Consider the following 21,937-nt stretch of genomic DNA (forward strand, 5'->3'; position numbering starts at 1 on the left):
TCAAAAGAATTCCAATTTTCATGCACATTTGGAGATTTTATTGAATTGTGAAGTCATCTTATTTTCCCCCCATCTTTCTGTTACCCAACCATTAAGGCCTTTAAAAATTGGTTGGAGTCTTTCTCCATAACTGGGGTCTGAAGTCTAAAGGACAACGTACTGTTAGCCAAATTTGATGCTAGTTTTGATTTAATTTATTTAATTCAATGGGACAGCGTGGCTCAGCGGTACAGTCTTTGCTTCGTACCCAAAAGGTACCGAGCTCGATCACCCGCCGCGCTGTGTGGCCTTGAGCAAGACACATCACCCTAGCTCACTTTGCGGCGCTGCACTGCGGCTGACGCCTGGGTTATTCCAGTCTTCCCTTCGAATAGACCCTAAAGAAAAATTTCCCCCTTGGGGATGAATAAAGGGAATTTTATTTATTTATTTATTTATTTATTTATTTATTTATCTTTATTTATCATCTTGTTGACCGAGTTACGGTGTTTTCACAGGGTACGCTATTTTCTATTATGACACGGTGTTGTCTCTGTAATGTTAAATGAAAAAAACCCCAACAAAAACAAGTATTTAAAATATGGCCAGAATACCCGTCCTTCAAATATTGATCAATTAAAATTGCACTCATCATGGCAATATCTCTCAAACCTGGGACTTTCAAAATATCAGGTTTGGGAGGTTTTTTTTTTGTTTTTTTTTTTTTTTGCCAAGACGAGTGTCATTTTGATCAATCGATATTTGAAGGACGAGTTTTCTGGCCAAAATTTTGGATAAGTATTTTTTTCAGAGTACAGCAGTATTGACGCGTCTTTGAAATATCGGCGGTTATTGTTGCTTGTCAGAGAAGTTGAATAATCCATGAAAAGCACTAAACTGGAATTGCGTGTTTGACAGTCATTGAGTTAAAATCCTAGAACGTAGTCAAGGTAGAAAATTGATCAGAGACCCAAGAACGACAACAATAACAGAATCAACGGCAATATAGCCGAAGCAAAAACAAAACAACAACAGCAACATCAAAGTCAATGAATACTGTAACCGACTAAAAGAAAAAAAACATTTTAAAAAACCACTATCTCAAAAGGGTATGATATATGTTGGGATGAATAGAACATCAAAAGGTGAGTTTAGAAATACGATGGTGAGAAACACGGAATTCAAGTGTTTTGTAATTCATATAAGAAAATGTATTATTCCACCCCTCTCCCTAAATAGTAACGCGTAATGATATCAAGTTTACAATAATAATTTTTGACGTCAGATTATCAAATGTTAAATTTAACTAAATTTAGATTTTTGAAAAAAATAAAGTATCCTTTAAATATTATTGAAAATGTCTTTTACTCTGAGATGACGAAATCGGAATAGATTGAGAGGTAGAATAAAATATTTCTTTTACTCTTGCGTTTAGGAATTCGAACTGTGTTCCCAACGCGCACTCGCAAGCTCGTGCAGAGGTTGGAAACACTTCCGGAATTCCAAATAGCAAGAGGGTAAGAATCGTATATCATTATTCTCCTCGTGACGAATATAAATTAACCTCAAGTTTCTTATTTGTGGCTGTAAATTCATTTCCCACCATTTAGTTCATCTTAACATAATTCGGCTTTATCACGACGGACCACATATTATAATGTTTTGGTGGCGCTTTTGGCTCAGGAATGCGGTGTCTCGTTTTGTATTATTATTTTAAAATTGATCTTTTATACAGTTCAAAGGGGGCCCAAGTTGGTAGCAACACTAAAGTAAAAACACGTGAGTCGAAACATACCGTGTATAAGCGTAGCTACCGTTAACTTAAAATCCTAGAACGTATTCAATGTAGAAAATTGATCAGAGACCCAAGAACGACAACAATAACAACGACATAAGCAACGGCAATATAGCCGAAGCAAAAACAAAACAACAACAGCAACATCAAAGTCAATGGTTAAAAAAAAAACACCATCTCAAAGCGGTGTAATATATGTTGGGATGAATAGAACAGCAAAAGGTGAGTTTAGAAATAAGATGGTGAGAAATACGAAATTCAAGTGTTTTGTAATTCATATAAGAAAATGTATTATTCCACCCCTCTTACTAAATAGTAACGCGTAATGATATCAAGTTTACAATAATAATTTTTGACGTCAGATTATCAAACGTTAATTTAACTAAATTTAGATTTTTGAAAAAAAAAAGTATCCTTTAAATATTATTGAAAATGTCTTTTACTCTGAGATGACGAAATCGGAATAGATTGAGAGGTAGAATAAAATATTTCTTTCACTCTTGCGTTTAGGAATTCGAACTGTGTTCCCAACGCACACTCGAAAGCTCGTGCAGAGGTTGGGAACACTCAGCGGCGTGGCGTGCTTACAGTATAAAGTGGTGCCAGACGAAAATGACTTACACATGCTTCATTTGTAAATATAAAAGAAAGAGAAAAAAAAACTTACATACTTGTAAAGTAAATTTGCATGGTGATGTTTCTATCTCTGCAAATCTTTTCAATAGTTTGTTTATAGAAATCACGAACGAATATATTGATTGGAGTTTGGACACTGAGGGAAATGGCTAAAGGACACATGCAGACATTGAATGTCAATCGAACAAAGGGTCATGTCAAAACTTACAAAGCGTAAGAATGTAAACAGCCCATAGCCTATTAAAAGAGTACTGTAGTTACGTCATGAAACAACCCCATTCCACTTCGGAAATCAAACATGACACCATACAAGATCTCTCTCTCTCTCTCTCTCTCTCTCTCTCTCTCTCTCTCTCTCTCTCTCTCTCTCTCTCTATCTATCTATCTATCTATCTACCTATCTGTGTGTGTGTGATGAACGCGCGTGCGCACACACACACACACACACACACACACACACACAAAGTCAAACACGCATATTCACGCGAAGATCATGCATTTAGCATATGGCATCACTATCAAGAAATGTTTGATTTAACTCGTTCACATTCCTTCATATCAATTTTTGCAGCAATAATAATAATAATAATAATGATGATGATGATGATAATGATAATGATAATGATAATAATAATAATAGTAATAATAATAATAATAATAATTAATAATAATGATAATAATAATAATATAATAATATATAATAATAATAATAATAATATAATATAATAATAATAATAATAATAATAATAATAATAATAATAATAATAATATAATAATAATAATAATAATAATAATAAATATAAATTTAATATAACAATAATCACGACAGAGAGAGAGAAACAAATGAACTTGTTAATAATCGTGATTTCGATAATAATAAAGATGGTCGAAGTTACAATACTATGACTATGACGTAAATGACCCAAATTAGCTATTATTCCCCAGTCCAACAGAGTTGGAGCAAGAATTTCTCGGCACCTGAGGCGGGTTTTTTCTCGTATGTGAAGATGGTAAAAATTCGAGCCATTTTCTCAGGTATTCAATGTGGCAACACTAGTGGCACACAATAGTAATAGCCTTCAATGGTGCCAGCGAAAATCCGCACCTTGCAATCGTTTGAGTGGGGAGTGGGGAAATCCAGTCACTCGCTCAGCCATGGTACACAGTCGCTGACAGTCATCAACGGACTGTGTGAATCGGGAGAAAAGCGTGGGTAGAAGGCGTTGTGACAGAAAGGGAGTCTGTTTCGCACTGTTGATAAAAGGCGATATATACCATTTCTCAGTTTTATATATTGTTTAAAATGCTGTTATCCATATTTAAAACATGGATGTGGTGCCAGGCACCATTTGAACCAATAGAGCCACGCCCCTGGGAACACTTCCGGAATTCCAAAAAGCAAGAGTGTAAGAATCATGTATCATTATTCTCCTCGTGACGAATATAAATTACCTCAAGTTTCTTATTTGTGGCTGTAAATTCATTTCCCACCATTTAGTTCATCTTAACATAATTCGGCTTTATCACGACGGACCACATATTATAATGTTTTGATGGCGCTTTTGGCTCAGGAATGCGGTGTCTCGTTATGTATTATTTTTTAAATTGATCTTTTATACAGCTCAAAGGGGGCCCAAGTTGTTAGCAACACTAAAGTAAAAACACGTAAGTCGAAACATACGGTCTATAACCGTAGCCACCGTTAACTTTTAGCCTTACACAATAAACCCACTATGACCCATATTTTGACGTCATTTTTAGGTCTGTGGACCGCCTTTTGAGTTGTGTCTTAAGTAGGGTTCAAGAAAACAAGTGATCCCATTGGTTGAACTGTTGAATGCAACGGTAGCCATCGTTAACTTATAGATAATTTGAAGTGACGTCACACAGGTCTTTGTTATTGTTTTTGCCATCCGCGTTTATTAGAAATTCTCACTAAACTGTATTAAACAGACTATAAACAATGATGATTACACACAGTTATGTGTGTTGGCCAGTTATACTTCAGGATGGCAATGTTGTGAACTTCTTAGCCAAGCGCATACTATCTATAGCCTGACACAATCCCCCTTATAAAGGAATTTAAAAAAATGTAATCAATTTGAATAAAGGGGGAAAAAAAGAGAATTAAGAGAGAAGGGTTTATATCTATCAACCAAATCCGTGTCTAAATTACATCCCATCCTCCTATCTCTGCGGCTATGTGGTCATGTGATATGACACTCGCTTTCGGATCGGAAGGTCCTGAGTTCGAGCCTAGCTCGGCGCATAGTTGAGTCTTTACTCACATTCTCTCACTGTACTCAGCTGTAAAATGAGTACCTGGCTGTTAACAGAGTTGTCTCTGTCAGAAAAAAATTGTAATATCGACTAACAGGCGTCATGTCTCGTTCTACATGTTACGTGTTGCTGTTGGTCAGGGACCCTTGTAAATCGATTTGAGCACGGTTAGCGGATATTGCACTGTATAAAAGCTCATGTCTTTTTTCTTGAATTCTCTTTTCTATCTCTCATCACAATGTTTGGTATATTTCACAACATTTACCAAGAGTTTAGCTGCAAACAATGCGATCTATTTTTAGTCGCCACCCTAACCAAGTCGAAGAGTTATTCACTGGTAAAGACTTTTCTTTATCATTAGAACGTGTCAAGTGTCAAGCCATATTCACACCAAAAAAAAACAACACTTTTTTATTTTTAGCCAGGATTTTATTTATTAAAATTATGACCTATTAAAATGACTATCATCTGGTCAAAATAATTCCTCAAACCTTACAGATAAATTAATGCTTTTTGATATTGTGGGTCATTTTACTCGGTCGATATTTATTTATTTCAAAATGTTATGGACATTAAAAATAAAATAAATTCTGAATATAGCAGTATGGTTGGTCATGCCATAAGCTGTCAGAAATGTCTGGATTAAGCTCTAATGATGAGACAATCAACGTCCGTATTATGATTAAACATCTTTATTGATTATGGTCAGGAAAATGTATCATCACATTATTCGATAGATCAAGATGGCACCCAACTCGCCAAAATGTATTATGCCCAAGAGTTCATAGACAGAATCAGGTTCAAGATGTTTTGACAGGTTATATTATGTCATCTTATTAAGCGTTATATGAACAAATTGTAGATAAAAAGTGTTTTGTAATAGCAAAGTAAAGTAAAGTAGCCTTCTCTGCCTGATGGGTATTGATCTGCCCCCATTCATTCTGTGCTCTCATCTTCATAATGACTTTGATGACCACAACTGTCTGACCACTGACAATCAGTAATTGAACATTGACATAGCGTCCGGCTAATCACCCTGAGACAAAGCTAAAGTCATGACCATGCTAGGTCAGTGAGCACACTGGTGACAACTGACAACGATCTCTGGTTTCAAAGCTTGTCAGTGGTTATACATATTTTTGTGTGTTGGTCCGTTATACTTCCGGACGGCAATGTAACTCAATGTTATGAGCTTCTTAGCCAAGCGCATACTATCTATAGCAGGTGTGAATATTGTAACAGAGGCTATGAAAAATGGAAGGCAAATAGAAGAGTTAGAATGTAAAAAAACTTGAGCGTTTATTTTGAACGATATCCACTAAATGTGCTCAAAGTGCTTTACAACACGCTTAAGCAACGCTTAATATAACATGTAAGACGATAAATGACGCCTGTTTATCGATGTTACGATGTTTTCCGACAGAGACAACGCTGTTAACCGTCTCCTTACCACCTGTAGCAAAATCGTCACATTTGTTACGATACAATATACATTTTTCTTATTCAGATTAATTTTGTACATCACAAACTTTGAAGAATGATCTTGTTTAATCAACAAGAACATAAAGTTGTTTTGTAGAGAGCTTGTTGGAGTTTTTAAAAATCAATTTTTCTGCAGGGTAAGCCTGCCATTTTGGGAAAATACTGAAAATGATCGGTAAGGATAGAGTTAAAGGCCAGTGACTCATTTTACACATTGGCACGGTGAGAGAATATTATGAGTAAGAACTCAAGGACTCACACTCAACACGCGCCACTCAGAGTGTTAGACTCAAACCCTGGACCTCCCTGTCCGAAGACGAGTGTCATACCGCAAGACCACATAGGCGCATTCATTGTTGTCAATCTGGATTTCGCTGACCCCGCGAAAGATTAGTCTAGCTATGTGGCCTTGTGGTATGGCACACGCCTTCGGATAGGAATGTCCTGGGTTCATGCCCCGCTTTTACCATACTCAGGTGTAAATGAGTACCAACCTGGCTGTTAACAGAGTTGTCCCTGTCGGAATAATTGTAATATCGCCCACATGTTACGCGTTGTTGTTGGCCAGGGATCCTTTATAAAGTGCTTTTAACATGTTTAGTGGATATTGCGCAATATAAAAGCTCAACTTTTTTTTTCTTTGTGGGCGGGGGGGGGGGGGGGGGGGGAGGGTATTAGGTCGGGCGGAAAATACTTAGGGATAGGCCCGCGTACTATGTAAAGGGTAGCAAGCAATTTTTACTGCTGCGTCAATGCTCCCGCATTTGGGATAAATACCGGCTCTATAGTAAACACCGGCTCATGGATGTTAATGGTTCTAAAGGACAAACTATATATTTTTTTTACGATTACTGAACAACAGTCCATTATCGCCTATATTTCGTATTTCGCAATTCGTCTACAAATGAATAGAATTTTTTAGGTCATTTCCAGTAATACGATGCTAGCATATAAATAACTCCGTTACTGAGTCCCAAGAGCATTACGCGATACTGATATTTCACACAACTAAGCAAAATAGAATACCGCTGAATCAATTTAATTTTCTTTCCCAGGGAGAGAAATAAATATCGAAAATTGATTGGTTTAAATTCCTCATTGGGGATATCTATTTTTACACTAGGTGAGAAAGAGAAATATTAAATCGGTGACAATCGAAATAAAGATAATATAAGTAACCAGAGTCGTCTTTATTTGGTATCATGTCAATATATACTACTAGTCATAAAATACAAAAGTGAGATTTCACAAAACGGAAAATCTATCGAATACACCCAAAGCGTTACAATAGACCTAAGCAAACAGTAGTCCTGTAGAGCAATGACTCTCGTGGAGCCTGAGTTTATCTCCGTTTCCATGTATAGCCTGAAACAAACACTAGCAATTGTTTGCTACCCTTCGGATAGGACGCTAGTCTATCGCAAAGTGTTTTCCGCCAGATCTAACAAACCCATCTATCCAATCACTGCTAGTTGGATAGGTGGAAAGTCAGAAAAAAAAAAACACTCGACATCACCAGAGACCGAAGCGCTGTACCAACTGAGTTATCGTCACCCCCCCCCCCCCCCCCAACATATATTATAAGAAGAGCCGGCAGGACGATGAAAAATACATTATAAATCTAATTACAAGTATGGATCTGATTTTATTGAGTAGAATAAATGCGTTTTTTAAATAAATGGAAGGGGAGAGGGGGTGGGGGGGGGGGGGGGGGGGGAGGCGTGGTACATCTGTATGGTCTGTACCTTCGTGCACATATTTCCAGGTCTGATATCCTAGCGCTTCTGGGCTTATTTTAACATTGTTGTAATGGACAATTTTTTTGCGGTGGTTTGAGAGTATTGTCATCACAACAATGCGCCGATAATACTCGTAGTTTGGGTTATCAGACCTGAAAATATGGAGACGTCGGTCTGTACCCTTGACTGAGAAGTTAGATGCTCCCGCCGCGCTCTGAAGTGACTTAAAAAAAAAAAGAAACATCTCCCTAGCCCACTTTGCGACGCTAATCTGCGGCTGACACCTTGGTTATTCCAATCTTCTACTGGAATAAACCCTAAAGAAACAACATCGTCTTAAAGATGATGAAAATAGATCATATTTTAAAAAGAATTTCATTATTGTTCAACCATCCAGTTACTGGCCACTCTAAAAATTGCTTGGACTTATTACGTTATAAGAAACAGAATCTAATCGGATATTGAAGCTTCATAAATTATAGATTATAGTATGCGCTTGGCTAAGAAGCTCATAACATTGCCATCCGGAAGTATAACGGACCAACACACAAAACGATGTGTAAGCATGAACTTTTATAGTGTGGTTGATACAGTTTAGAGAGAATCACTCACAAACGCGGGTGGCAGAATACAATAACAAAGGCTTGAGTGACGTCATCTTCGTTCTATCTATAGAAGGGCTGACTCAGCCATCACAACTACTATCCAGGCGTGTTTACCGATGCATACAATAATCGGTGGTCTCTGACTTAATTAATAATAAATACGCTTACAACACGGCACATCCGCAAAATACTGCCATACTTTGACAAAAACCCATTTGCGTTTTGGCTTAATAATTTTTTTCTTCAAAAATTAATAGATTAAAATAATCCTCAAATTGTAAGAAGGGGGGGGGGGGGTTGTATTGATAGCTCAGTTGGTATAGAGCACTCGCTTCACAAGCAAAGAGACTGAGACCAATCCCGGGTGAAGTAGAGACATTTTTTTTGTAATCCATATGTCCACCCAACAGTGAATGGATAGCTGTATCAGTCTCATCTGGTGCAAAATTAATTTGCAGTAGACTTGTGTCTTATTCAAAGGGTAGCAAGCAATTGTATTGTTCGGTTCATGAGAGAGAGAGGGAGAGATAGAGAGAGAGAGAGAGAGAAGGAGAGAGAGAGAGAGAGAGAGAGAGAGAGAGAGAGAGAGAGAGAGTACCCAGACACTTCGTAATCTCATCTCTCCCCAACAACGTTTATCAACCAATTTTCCTGATAGATTAATCAATGTTTGAGTTCCACTCTAGACAAAAGTTCAGAGATCACTTCCTCCCTGGACAAACCCATTTCAATATGTGAAGAGCTACTTTGGTAAATTGATTTAATGCGTTTTTCCTTCTTGAGGGTTGGTGGCGGACAAGAGCCGGTGGTGGTCCATTGAGCCATATGCCATTGGATTTGTGTTTTATTTAAATTTCTGTTTCTTTAAATGAACAGGTACTTTCCGTCAGATCTTACAGATCCAGTTAAATATTCATTGCATGTTTTAAAAATTTTTCTTTGTTGTAAACATGTGAGGTCAAGCGATTATTATTTCCACTTACTGTACACGCAATTAAAAAGATCTCAGAAAAGTGAAAACTTGATAGAAATGTTTATAATATATTTCATGTTTTAAATAGTCTGAGCTGACTGTCGACACTTGACAGAGGTTTATGGATTAATCCTGGGGTTAAAAGCATCTGTACGGATACTTTCTCACAACATGGTCACAGATCATCAGATCATCTAGTGTCAATTTCGATGTGTCAGGCCAGCTTGTGTAATAAGATGGCCAAAGCTTAATTTATGGTCAAATAACATTAGGGAAAATCACGATTCTCCAAACACAGACCGTGATTTTGCTTCTCTTTCACCTCCCTTGGGGCACTCGCTCCGAAACTTGGTTGATGTATTAAATACCAAAGCTTGAAATAACAAATGCTTACGTCTTCATTTTTGCTCACAATACGAGTTGATTAAACAAAATTCAACAACATTAGTTTATCAACGTGACAAGAAATATGTTATTTTTGGATATGTCTTGTTTACCAGATGTTAATGTAAAACAAAGAAATATTTCCTATTTGAAAATCAAAGAATTATTTCGTTACCTTGTTTACATTCTGACAAATCTGAAACATTCAAGCCTTTATGTGGACGTAAGTTTGTAGACATAGATGCTCTCGTAATAAATAAATGTCTAAGCAAGATTATGGGCATCAAGTTGACAGACACGACCAGGAATGAAGACCTGTGAGAAGTAGCTAGCCAACATCGTATTAGGATGCAAATCAAAAAGAGGAAGGGTAAGTGGATTGGCTATAGACATAGAAAAATTGCCTGCAACATCATAATATGACAAGCTTTCTCATAGAATTCTTGAAGAGGAGGACTAAACAGGCCAAGAAATAATTATTGGCGACGAAGCAAATTGGGGGCAGCTAAGAGGGGTGGATAAACATAGTAACAACTGAAGAAGGCAGCTCCAGAGTAAGTCAAATGGCGAAGCATCATCGATGGCCTATGCTCCGACTGGGCTTCAGGGGCTAAAATAGTTATGTCAACGTTCGACCTTTGTATCATGTCTTGTTTTCTTATGATTACCAGTGAGAATATTCACTGTTGATGTTTCGGGTTTATGAATTTTTGATAGGTTGGTAGATAATTTAATCGATTATTCATGAGGTTAAAGTTGTTTGTCCGTATACTAAATCTAACAAGTCGTTTCATTAGCGCACCACAGCATTTAATTATTGGAACACCCGTTGTGACTTTGTCATGTTTTAAAATGCAACTACAACCAATCCCAAATAGTCTGACAGATATCAACATCATGCAACCCGTGTCACTACTACTACTACTACTACTACTACTACTACTACTACTACTACTACTACTACTACTACTGCTGCTGCTGCTACTACTACTACTATTACTTACTACTACTACTACTACTACTTACTACTACTACTACTACTACTACTACTACTACTACTACTACTACTACTACTACTACTACTACTACTCTACTACTACTACTACTACTACTACTACTATACTAACTACTACTACTACTATCACTACTACTATTACTACTACTACTACTACTACTACTACTACTACTACTACTACTACTACTACTACTACTACTTCTACTACTACTACTACTGCTATGGTGCTACTACTACTGTTGCTACTAGTAATAATGATGATAATGATGATGAGGAGGATGATGTTGATAGTAATAATATTAAGAATAATGACGTTGTTGTTGATAATAATAATAATAATAATAATAATAATAATAATAATAATAATAATAATAATAATATAATAATAATAATAATAATAATAATAATAATAATAAGACCTAAAGCAAATGTCATACTACAAGAGTACATAGCCGATAAAGGAATCGCATAGAGGTCACAGGGCAATTTCCGAATTTGGTCAACACGGCAGCGCTGGTTTGAAGACCACGGGGCTGGAATTCTATTTCTGGGTTGTCTGTTATTGATTTAGAAGTCGTTAGGAGGGCACTGGTGACGTCATTGGACACTCTGCCAGACGTCCATTATCGAGACACAGTTATTGGCGCCACAACTACTACAGTTGACCTACTTCCGGTTATTGGAAATTGAGATCAACATAGCGTACTCTTTTGCATGACACCCAAACCAATTTGTCACCCACCGTCTCAAAGCGGTATGATGCGAGGATGGTTTATAGTCACAAACAACGAAACTTGGGGTCAATTTCTGTTCCTTTATGTGGAGAATAAATATAGAATAATATGATCTTTTTCTTCCATTGAAAAGGATGCGAAGTTCGATCTTCGTAACATTTTAATTGTAAATCCAAAGGGATACTAAGCTGCTAGAAGCTGTGGACGGAAAAAAGTAATAAATAAAAATGAATATAACGGCTTCAATTTCAATATAAAAAAAAGAAAGAAGAACAAAACATCAAACACGGAACTTTTCGGGCTCAAAACCCTTCTTCAGTCAACAACAACAAGAACAAAAAAAAACAACAATTAAGTTATACATATATTACTTTTAAAAAACAGATCTGCGAGTAAATATATTCTATATTAAAGAATAACATTTGGAATGATTTTCATCCGGTACAATATAGGGATGGCTAAGAAGGTGAAAATTGGAATATTATGATAGAAGGACTATGAGACAAGTGCCAATACCTATGTACTATTATTATTATTATTATTATTATCGTCATCATCATCATCATCATCATTATTATTATTATTATTATTATTATTATTATTATTATTATTATTATTATTATTATTATTATTATTATCGCCGCACAAAGCGGGACTCAAACCTAAGATCTTCCAACCCGAAGGCGAGTGTCATATCACTAGACCACCTAACCGAACATAATATAATACATCATAATACATTGAGACCATTGGCCGCAAACGTTTTTTTGTTGTTTTTTTTTTTTGTTTTTGTTTTTGTTTTTTTTTTTCACCGAGAGTGAATAGACAATTTTATGGATATAAAAGTTGACATTAATGTCGATTCTCTGATCATTACAACATTTAATTCATTTTTATTTTTGTCATCTTGTTCATCCCGGCATGAAACGAGCATTTGTGTGGAGCAATATTCACTAGACGCGCTCAAAGCACATTACAAGGGGTCCCTAGCCAACAGCAACACTTAAAGTATGGGTAGAGACATGTCACCTATTAGGCGATATTACTTTTTCTTATTTTCAGACAGAGACAAGACTGTTAACGACCAAGTACTCATTTAAAACGTAAATGCGATGAGAGAATGTGAGTGAAGAGCTTTTTTACAGGGACTCAACTATACGGTGACGATATTATTAACATCACCATCATCATCATCATCATCATCATTATCATCATTTTATTATTTATTATTTATTATTATTATTATTATTATTATTATTATTATTATTATTATTATTATTATATATTACTATTATTATTATTATTATTATTATTATTATTATTATTATTATTATTATTATTATTATTATTATTATTTATTACTATTTTCGCCGCACAAAGCGGGACTCAAACCCAAGACCTTCCAACCCGAAGGCGAGTTTCATATCACCAGACCACTACATACCGAACATAATATAATACATCATAATACATTGAGACCATTGGCCATAAAAAGTCCAATGATCCTGACGTACTCTGAAAATAGAAACACATTAAAAATAATATTCTGGCCAGAGAAATCGTCCTACAAATATCGATCGATTAAAATGACCTTCGTCATGTCAAAAACTCTCATTCTTCGGACTTTTACAACAATAATTATTATATAGTGGTAATAACAAACTGATTAAGGATCACCCTTCAAATAATGTTGAGGACCCTATTGCTACCGTAAGTAGTTTCTCTATACCCTTTAGAGATAAAATATCAGGAATTCGGAATGAGTTGGACAAAGAGAAAATAATTAAAGCGTAAGTGAAGGAAACTAGTGCATTTCCAGCCGGAGTAGCATTCGACGAATTTGAGCCCGCCACTGAAACGGAAGAATTGTCCGCGCTGAGACAAAGCTCTAAAACAACTCGCCCAAGAGATCCAATTCCTTCATGGCTTGTTCTTTCTAGTGCTAATATGCTAGTTTGTTTATTGGTAAGGTATCTAATAATCTTAAACATGCTATTGTCATATATTAAAGAAACCCAGGCTTGACAAAAAAAAAAAACCCAAATAATTATCGACCAGTCTCGGACCTCACCCTCATGTCTAAACTAATTGAGAAAATTGTTGCTTTTAGGCTTAACACGTTTTTGAATGAACACAAATTATTCTCTAAATTTCAGTCCGCTTATCGCCCCTTTCACAGCACTGAAACTGCTCTTATTAAAATTCACAATGATATCGTAAATTATTTATGTCGGAAAAAATGATGATGTTGTTATCATACTACTCGACCTTAGTGCTGCTTTTGATACAATACTCTTTTAATCCACATACTTAAGACACAATACATATTCGAGGGTAATGTTCTTGACTGTTTTTTTTTCTTACCTCTCCAACAGAAGTCAATCAGTATCTGTAAATCGATATGACTTCTCTTCTCATTGTCCCCTATCTTCAGGTGTGCCGCAGGATTCAGTTCTGGGACCCTCTTTATTCACCCTCAATATTAGACCATTAGGTGACATCATCTCCAAATAGTTTATTGAGTTCCATTTTTATACAGACGACACCCAACTACTGTTTCCCATTAATACCAACAATTATCTCAATGTTATAACGGATATAGAACATTGTATCTCTGAGATTAGTGACTGGATGTGTTGCAATAAACTCAGGTTAAATGTAAACAAAACAGGTATTGCAGATTACAAGACGTGGCCACGTGGACCTTTACACGCTTAACCTGAATCTTTCTAACAGTGTAATTCACATCACTAAGAAGCCTGTGAGAAACTTAGGAGTTTTATTTGATACCAAATTAAACATGTCTGCCCATGTCACTAATCTATCTAGATCCTGCAATCTTTATCCTAGATCTATTGGTTCTATTAGAAGACTTCTTGTTATTAACACTACTAAACTTCTTGTTGTCTCTATTATTTTCAGCCGCCTGCATTATTACAATAGCTTGGTTGAGATAATAATGTCATTAATCGACTCCGAAAGATACAGAACAAAGCAGCTCGATAAGTAACGTTATATAAAAACCGCGAGCACATTACCCCCCATTTTGGAGGACCTACATTGGCTACCTGCAAAGTTAAGAATTGAATTTAAAAAACTTACCCACGTTTTCAATTGCTTAAACAATCCTGCTCCTGTTTACATTCAACAACCTATCCACCTTTATGAACCCAGTCGAAATTTCAGATATGCTAATTAAAATCTCCTAAGGGAACCCCCAAAATCGTTAGTTTTTCATGAGAAATCCTTTGACCACCATGCCCCTCGATAGTAAAACTCCATCAGAAATGAAACCAACACAATAGTGAAAATCCACATACTTTTAGAAAACGGTTAAAAACTGAGCTTTTCTGTAGGGCATACACTTTGGACTCATAAGTATGTATTAATTATGTATTTATATCGATTTATGTTTTTAAATCAGTTCTATATTTGTGTATATAATGATGTGTTATTAAAGCATGTATTCTATATTTGTGATATATAATATGTGCATATTAATCCATTATTATTATTTTAATTTATTATTATTATATTATTTTTATTATTATTATTATTATTATTATTATTATTATTATTATTATTATTATATTATTATTATTATTATTATTATTATTATTATTATTATTATTATTGACTTACTGACTTATTATTATTATTATTATATTTTATTATTATTATTATTATTATTATTATTATTATATTATTATTATTATATTATTATTATATATTATTATTATTATTATTATTATTATATTATTATTATATATTATTATTATTATTATTATTATTATTATATTATTATTATTATTATGATAATAATAATAATAATAATAATAATAATAATAATAATAATAATAATAATAATAATAATAATAATAATGACAGTGATAGTAGTAGTAGTAGTAGTAGTAGTAGTAGTAGTAGTAGTAGTAGTAGTAGTAGTAGTAGTAGTAGTAGTAGTAGTAGTAGTAGTAGTAGTAGTAGTAGTAGTAGTAGTAATAATAGAAGTAGTAGTAGTAGTTGTTGTTTTTGTAGTAGTAGTAGTAGTAGTAGTAGTAGTAGTAGTAGTAGTAGTAGTAGTAGTAGTAGTAGCGGTAGTGGTAGTTTTTCTTGTAATAATAGTAATAGCAGTAGTAGTAGTAGTAGTAGTAGTAGTAGTAGTAGTAGTAGTAGTAGTAGTAGTAGTAGTAGTAGTAGTAGTAGTAGTGGTAGTAATGACGACGACGACGACGATGATGATGATGATGATGATGATGATGATGATGATGATGATGATGATGATCATGATGATGATCATGATGATGATGATGATAATGTTGATGATGATGTTAATAATATCGTCACAACGTTATTATAATATTGTATTTGAATCGTCATCAATAAAAATTTACCTTTTCATTATTCAATTTGTCAAAAAGGAAAGGGCCAATTTATTTCTGATTCATTTCTAATCACAGGCAGAGGCAAAGTCACTGCGATAGCCGGGGAATGATAAAGATCTCATCTCTGTAATTACAGGAGTGAGCTGTATAGATATGCTCGTGCATTGATGAAAATGAGATTAGAGTGCTGGGTGAAAATTGATACGATGAGAATTGCCAACTTCAATACATAAAATATAAACGAAATAAGACATACACATTGATGACAATCTTCCTGTGATACGAGAAATGTGTTTTTAAAAGGATGATTGTTGAATACAGTTATACGGTGGGTAAAACACGCGAAGAAAGGAAGAATGATTGGTTTGGGGAGGAGGAGGAGAGGGGGGGGGGGGGAAGAGAGAGAGGGAGGGGAGAGAAGTATTGGCTTGTCTTTTTAAAGAGTGCTCTTTAAATTGATTAGAATGTATTGTTTATTATTATAAAATTGAGGAGAAAAAAATATTCACGCTGCTAACAGCGGGAGTGGGCTTTTCAATTTTATGAAATATTATATAATATATATAAATATATATATATATATATATATAATATATATATATATATATATATATATATATATATGTCGCTTGTTTGTTTCAATAGTTGAGGACTTTAGATGATGATGATGATGATGATGATGATGATGATGATGATGATGATGATGATGATGATGATGAGGATGATGATGTGGATGATGGTGATGATGACGATGATGATCATGATGATCATGATAAAGAAGATGATAATGGTGGTGAAGTTGATGATGGTATTGGTGATTGTTGCTATGTTTGTGTTGAAGGAAAAGCAGAGGGGGATTTGCATTTATCTATATTTTATTACATTTTCATAAATACTTGGCTTTATCAGATCATCCCACGCATTTACCTTTCAAATATTATCATTACAACGAAAAATATCCGATTTTAGTATGTTATTGAAAGCAATGTCGAGCTACAAAATTGATAAAATATTAATAGCATAATAACACTAAAATACTCATACTATTCTCTGGTGTCTGGTCTCGTCTCGACAATTTAAGTGTTATTTAATTTATTTAGAGAATTTAAGTCTTTCTTTACTGGTCTGTGATGTCAATGACAGAAAGCTGGAACAATGCAGATAATATAGTTGATAAAATATTACAAGTCACGATTCTGCCCAACAATGATAAAAAATACTACATAGTATAACTTTGGCCAGAAAACTCGTCCTTCAAATACCAATCTATTAAAATGACCTCGTCTTTTCAAAAACTCTCAAACCTGGGACTTCATGGAAGTCCCAAGTTAAAGAGTTTTTGAAAAGATGTTTTTTTTTTTAATTTATCGATATTTGAAGAAAAAAAAATTGAGCTTTTTATACAGGGCAATATCCACTAAACGTGTTGAAAGCGATTTACAAGGGATCCCTGGCCAACAGCAACATTTAACATGAAGGACGGGACATGACGCCTGTTAGGTGATATTACAATTTTTCGGCGAGAGACACCGCTGTTAACAGCCAGGTACTCCTTTTAACCTGTGTACGGTGAGAGAATATGAGTAAAGAGCCTTCTCCAAGGACTCAACTATGCGCCGAGCGAGGCTCGAATCCGAAAGCGAGTGTCATACCACTAGACCACATAGCAGCACATTTGAAGGTCGAGTTTTCTGGCCAAATATTTCAAATGTGTTATTATTCAGAGTTGGCGGTATTGAAGATCTGTGTTATAATTTATTAAAATCTTCAGAATGAATACACTGTTGTGTCTCTAAAAAAAACTAATTTCATGGCTGGACAATAGTTTGAATTTGTCCTGGCAAAACAGATTCGACAGATTTAATGGAAATGTCTGGAATGCAACATTATTAAAGCACAAAACGTATTGAATAAAAATGGATATAAAAATGTGAAAAATCATCAAACTTCTTAGATATGTGATGGTTCAGGACAAAAACACTTTTATCAACCAAAACAGGCTTAATAGGGTTAAGTGCTTGAAATGATCAATGTTATGTATTTTAATTTTTATTTTACAATTGACTCGGGTGACCTTTATTTTGTGATTTTCTTAAAATTTTACAATGGATTTTAATTTTCCTACAAGTGTTCACCGTGCATATTTAATTTTTGTTTAATTTTTTTATCATTATTTACATCCACTTTTAACTTTCTATTTCTAGTAACATTTTAAAAATTTTCATACTCGAATTCTTCTCATCATCTGATTTTCAAACCAAATCATCAAACAGTCGCCTGCGAGGAGGAGTAAGAAAACAAAGACCGTTAACTCTATTGTGTATGGACATAGACCAACCCAGTCGCCCCCCCCCCCCCCCACCCCTCCCCTCCCCTCCCCACCCAATCTCATCACGGTAAATACTTCTCATCGTCAAACCCTATCATCGACTGTTTTTAACTCTACTGATCCGTTTTATTGCAATTCGCCTAAACAAAATTCAGAACAAATTATTATTGTTATTATTATTATTATTATTATTATTATTATTATTATTATTATTATTATTATTATTATTATTATTATTATTATTATTATTATTATTATTATTATTATTATTATTATTATTATTATTATTATTATTATTATTATTATTATATTATTATTATTATTATTATTATTATTATTATTCATTATCATTATTCTAATAATAATAATAATAATTATTATTATTATTATCATTACTATCGTCATCATCACCATCACAAATCATCATCATCATTGGTTTCAATGGTTTTTGATAACATTATTAACATTATTGTCATTATCCTTATTGACATCACTATTATTAACATATCTGCTGTCGCTGTTTTATCAGGGTTAACATTATGTTTTAAAAATGTACTTGAATCAAAAACATTGCATCATCTTGTTTATTTGTAATTTGAATAAGATGATGAAAACCAAAACAGAAACAGAGTTGTCAGCATAATATTATATGGCTTTTCTTCCAATCACGGCCAACACGTAGCCAGAATTACGATATCATCCCTGGTACAAACACAGGCCTATCGGTTACTCTAAAGGCCATTTCACATTTACCGTCGTCGGCGATGTCGGAGTTATTATTATTATTATTATTATTATTATTATTATTATTATTATTATTAGTATCACCACCACCACTATCATCATCATCATCATCATCATCATCATCATCATCATCATCATCATCATCATCATCATCATCATCATCGTCATCATCATCATTATCACATTTATCATCATCATCATCATCATCATCATCATCATCATCATCATCATCATCATCATCATTATCACATTTATCATCATCATCATCATCATCATCATCATTATTTTCACAATAGCAGGTCTGAATTCGATCCCTTGTCGAGACAGGCCGATTTTGGGATGGTTTTGCATTTAAACTTTATTTTCTTCTTGTACTTTTCTGTCCGCACACACTGTCCCATTCACATAATTTTCTTTCAGATCAGCATTTTTTTATTAGAATTTAACACATCTTTAAAGCTCTTAGAAAAAAAGTGTAACGATAGACACTTACTTAGTATGACATCTATCCCGACACTAACTGTGATGTTTGTTGTTTTGTACGTATAGATAGTATGCGCTTGGCTAAGAAGCTCATAACATTGCCATCCGGAAGTTTAACGGACCAACACACAAAACTGTGTGTATCCATGAACGTTTATAGTCAGGTTAATACAGTTCAGTGAGCATTACTCATAAACACGGATGGCAAAAAACAATAACAAAGACCTGAGTGACGTCATCTTCGAACTATCTATAACAATGGGCATTTGACTTAGAAGTTCGATTCCGACTATGAGCTGGCCAAAATTGGGTGATGTGGAGAGCCCATTTACTCACGTTTTCTAGCCTTCCTAGGGTTATAATGAGCTCTTGGCGGGTAACAGCGTTCTCTCTCTGTCGAAAAGTAATTGTAACAGATGCCATGTCTCATTCATGTAAGGCGTTGCTGTTAAATCAAGAACACTTGTAATGCGCTGTGAGCGGATTTTGTGGGAATTCAATCCAAGGCTCAAATTTATGCATGACTATTCGTTCCATTTCTATGATTTGATTCACCCCACCATCATAATCCCATATGGAGACACGGGTCACGTAAGTTGTGGAAGCCACCGACCGACTTAATACCCCGACGGTATACGTACGTTACATGGAAACGCACTCTTATTCTTTAAATCTTTTATTGATTAGAACCCGAAACTTTTCTATGATAAGGATTACAATTCAGTCGATGTCAAACTCATTTCAGCCATTATCAATGTGCCGATTAAGGTATATGTGACCCATCGTCTCAAAACGGTATTAGGTAGGAACGAACCAGATGCTTAAAAGCCGAATTAAATGTTAAACTGGTCAAAAAATATAAAGTGCTGGCATTATAACCCTAAAATATGGTGTCCATTCTCTTCAAAAAAACATACAAACTTAACACAAGTCTGATATTTCTGGCTATTAATTAAATTTCAAACATTTTAACCAACCCGACTTAATACCGTTTTGAGGCGAAGGTTCACATAGTATGTGTATGTTTTTCTTGTTTTAAAGGCAATAACGACGAAGTGGAGGCGTGTACACTCTATTCTAATCAATAAAGTCAAGTGTCAAATTCATCGTTGATTCACACTATTAGCAAAATGGGGGAAACTCGAAACAACGTCATTGTTTGTCTTTGTTGGTAACAAAGATAGAGCGTGCATTCGATCGAAGTCATCATTAATTTTGTTTTAGACTGCAATTGGGGAAGCCTGGTAGTCACTCGGTAAGTGCAACTAATAGTAGTCATAGTCGTAGTCGTACTACTACTACACAAGTAGTAGTAGTAGTAGTAGTAGTAGTAGTAGTAGTAGTAGTAGTAGTAGTAGTAGTAGTGGTAGTAGTAGTAGTAGTAGTAGTAGTAGTAGTAGTAGTAGTAGTAGTGTAGTAGTAGTAGTAGTAGTAGTAGTAGTAGGTAGTAGTAGTAGTAGTAGTAGTAGTAGTAGTATAGTAGTAGTTAGTAGTAGTAGTAGTAGTAGTAGTAGTAGTAGTAGTAGTAGTAGTAGTAGTAGTAGTAGTAGTAGTAGTAGTAGTAGTAGTGGTAGTAGTAGTAGTAGTAGTAGTAGTAGTAGTAGTAGTAGTAGTTGCACAAGTAGTAGTAGCATTTGCTCTCTGTTATCATTGTTGTTGTTATAACAACTGATAAAGGAAACAATATGCTTGGTTTCTCTTACCTGAAATAGAATATGAGGAGGTACAATGTTATCTGTGGTGTTGAAGTATCCAGGGTAAGTAATTTGGTTAGTGCTGACGTTTGTGGTGATGTTTGGGTTCGACAGGAATGTGGTAGTTATCGTCGTGGTTGGAAATTGAGATGGTGATGACGTTGGTGGTGCTGATGACTGCTGGGAAGGCAAGAGAGGCGAGTACGCCTGAAGGATCGGGTTTAATCCATTGGTGCCTTTCATTGTAAACGGCAGAAGCTGGACAACCTTGTGTAAATCTAGCGAAAAGATCAAACGCGAGAAGTTTTCTTTAGAGTCATTAGAAAATAACATTTGTGACCCATCGTCTCAAAACGGTATTATGTAGGAACGAACCAGATGCTTAAAATCCGAATTAAATGTTAAACTGGTCAAAAAAATATAAATTGCTGGCATTATAACCCTAAAATATGGCATCCATTCTCCTCAATAAAACATACAAACTAAACACAAGTCTGATATGTCTGGCTATTAATTCAATTTCCAACATTTTAATCAACCCGACTTAATACCGTTTTGAGACGAAGGGTCACATATTAAGAAACTAGGGAGCAGGAACCCGTGTAAGATAAAGAATTGAACAAGTATGTATCAAACAGTGTTAGGCAAAGCAAGAAAAAAAATACAAGAAAAAAAAAAAC

At 34.7% G+C, this 21,937-nt stretch overlaps 1 protein-coding gene across 1 annotated transcript in view; it reads right to left on the bottom strand.

Annotated features, from left to right (window-relative positions):
- LOC144967869 (uncharacterized) overlaps nt 1–21,937 on the bottom strand; it is a 129,259-nt gene that overhangs the window by 74,721 nt on the left and 32,601 nt on the right. Inside the window, exon 3 of the mRNA XM_078905600.1 lies at nt 21,267–21,535. Within this exon, the coding sequence (XP_078761726.1) occupies nt 21,267–21,500 (234 nt within the window). The 5' untranslated portion in view covers nt 21,501–21,535. The remainder of the gene's footprint in view (nt 1–21,266; nt 21,536–21,937) is intronic.

This window comes from Berghia stephanieae, chromosome 3, assembly GCF_034508935.2.
Source record: "Berghia stephanieae isolate SIO BIC M18660-M18661 chromosome 3, UCSD_Bste_1.3, whole genome shotgun sequence".
NCBI classification, from domain to species: domain Eukaryota; kingdom Metazoa; phylum Mollusca; class Gastropoda; order Nudibranchia; family Aeolidiidae; genus Berghia; species Berghia stephanieae.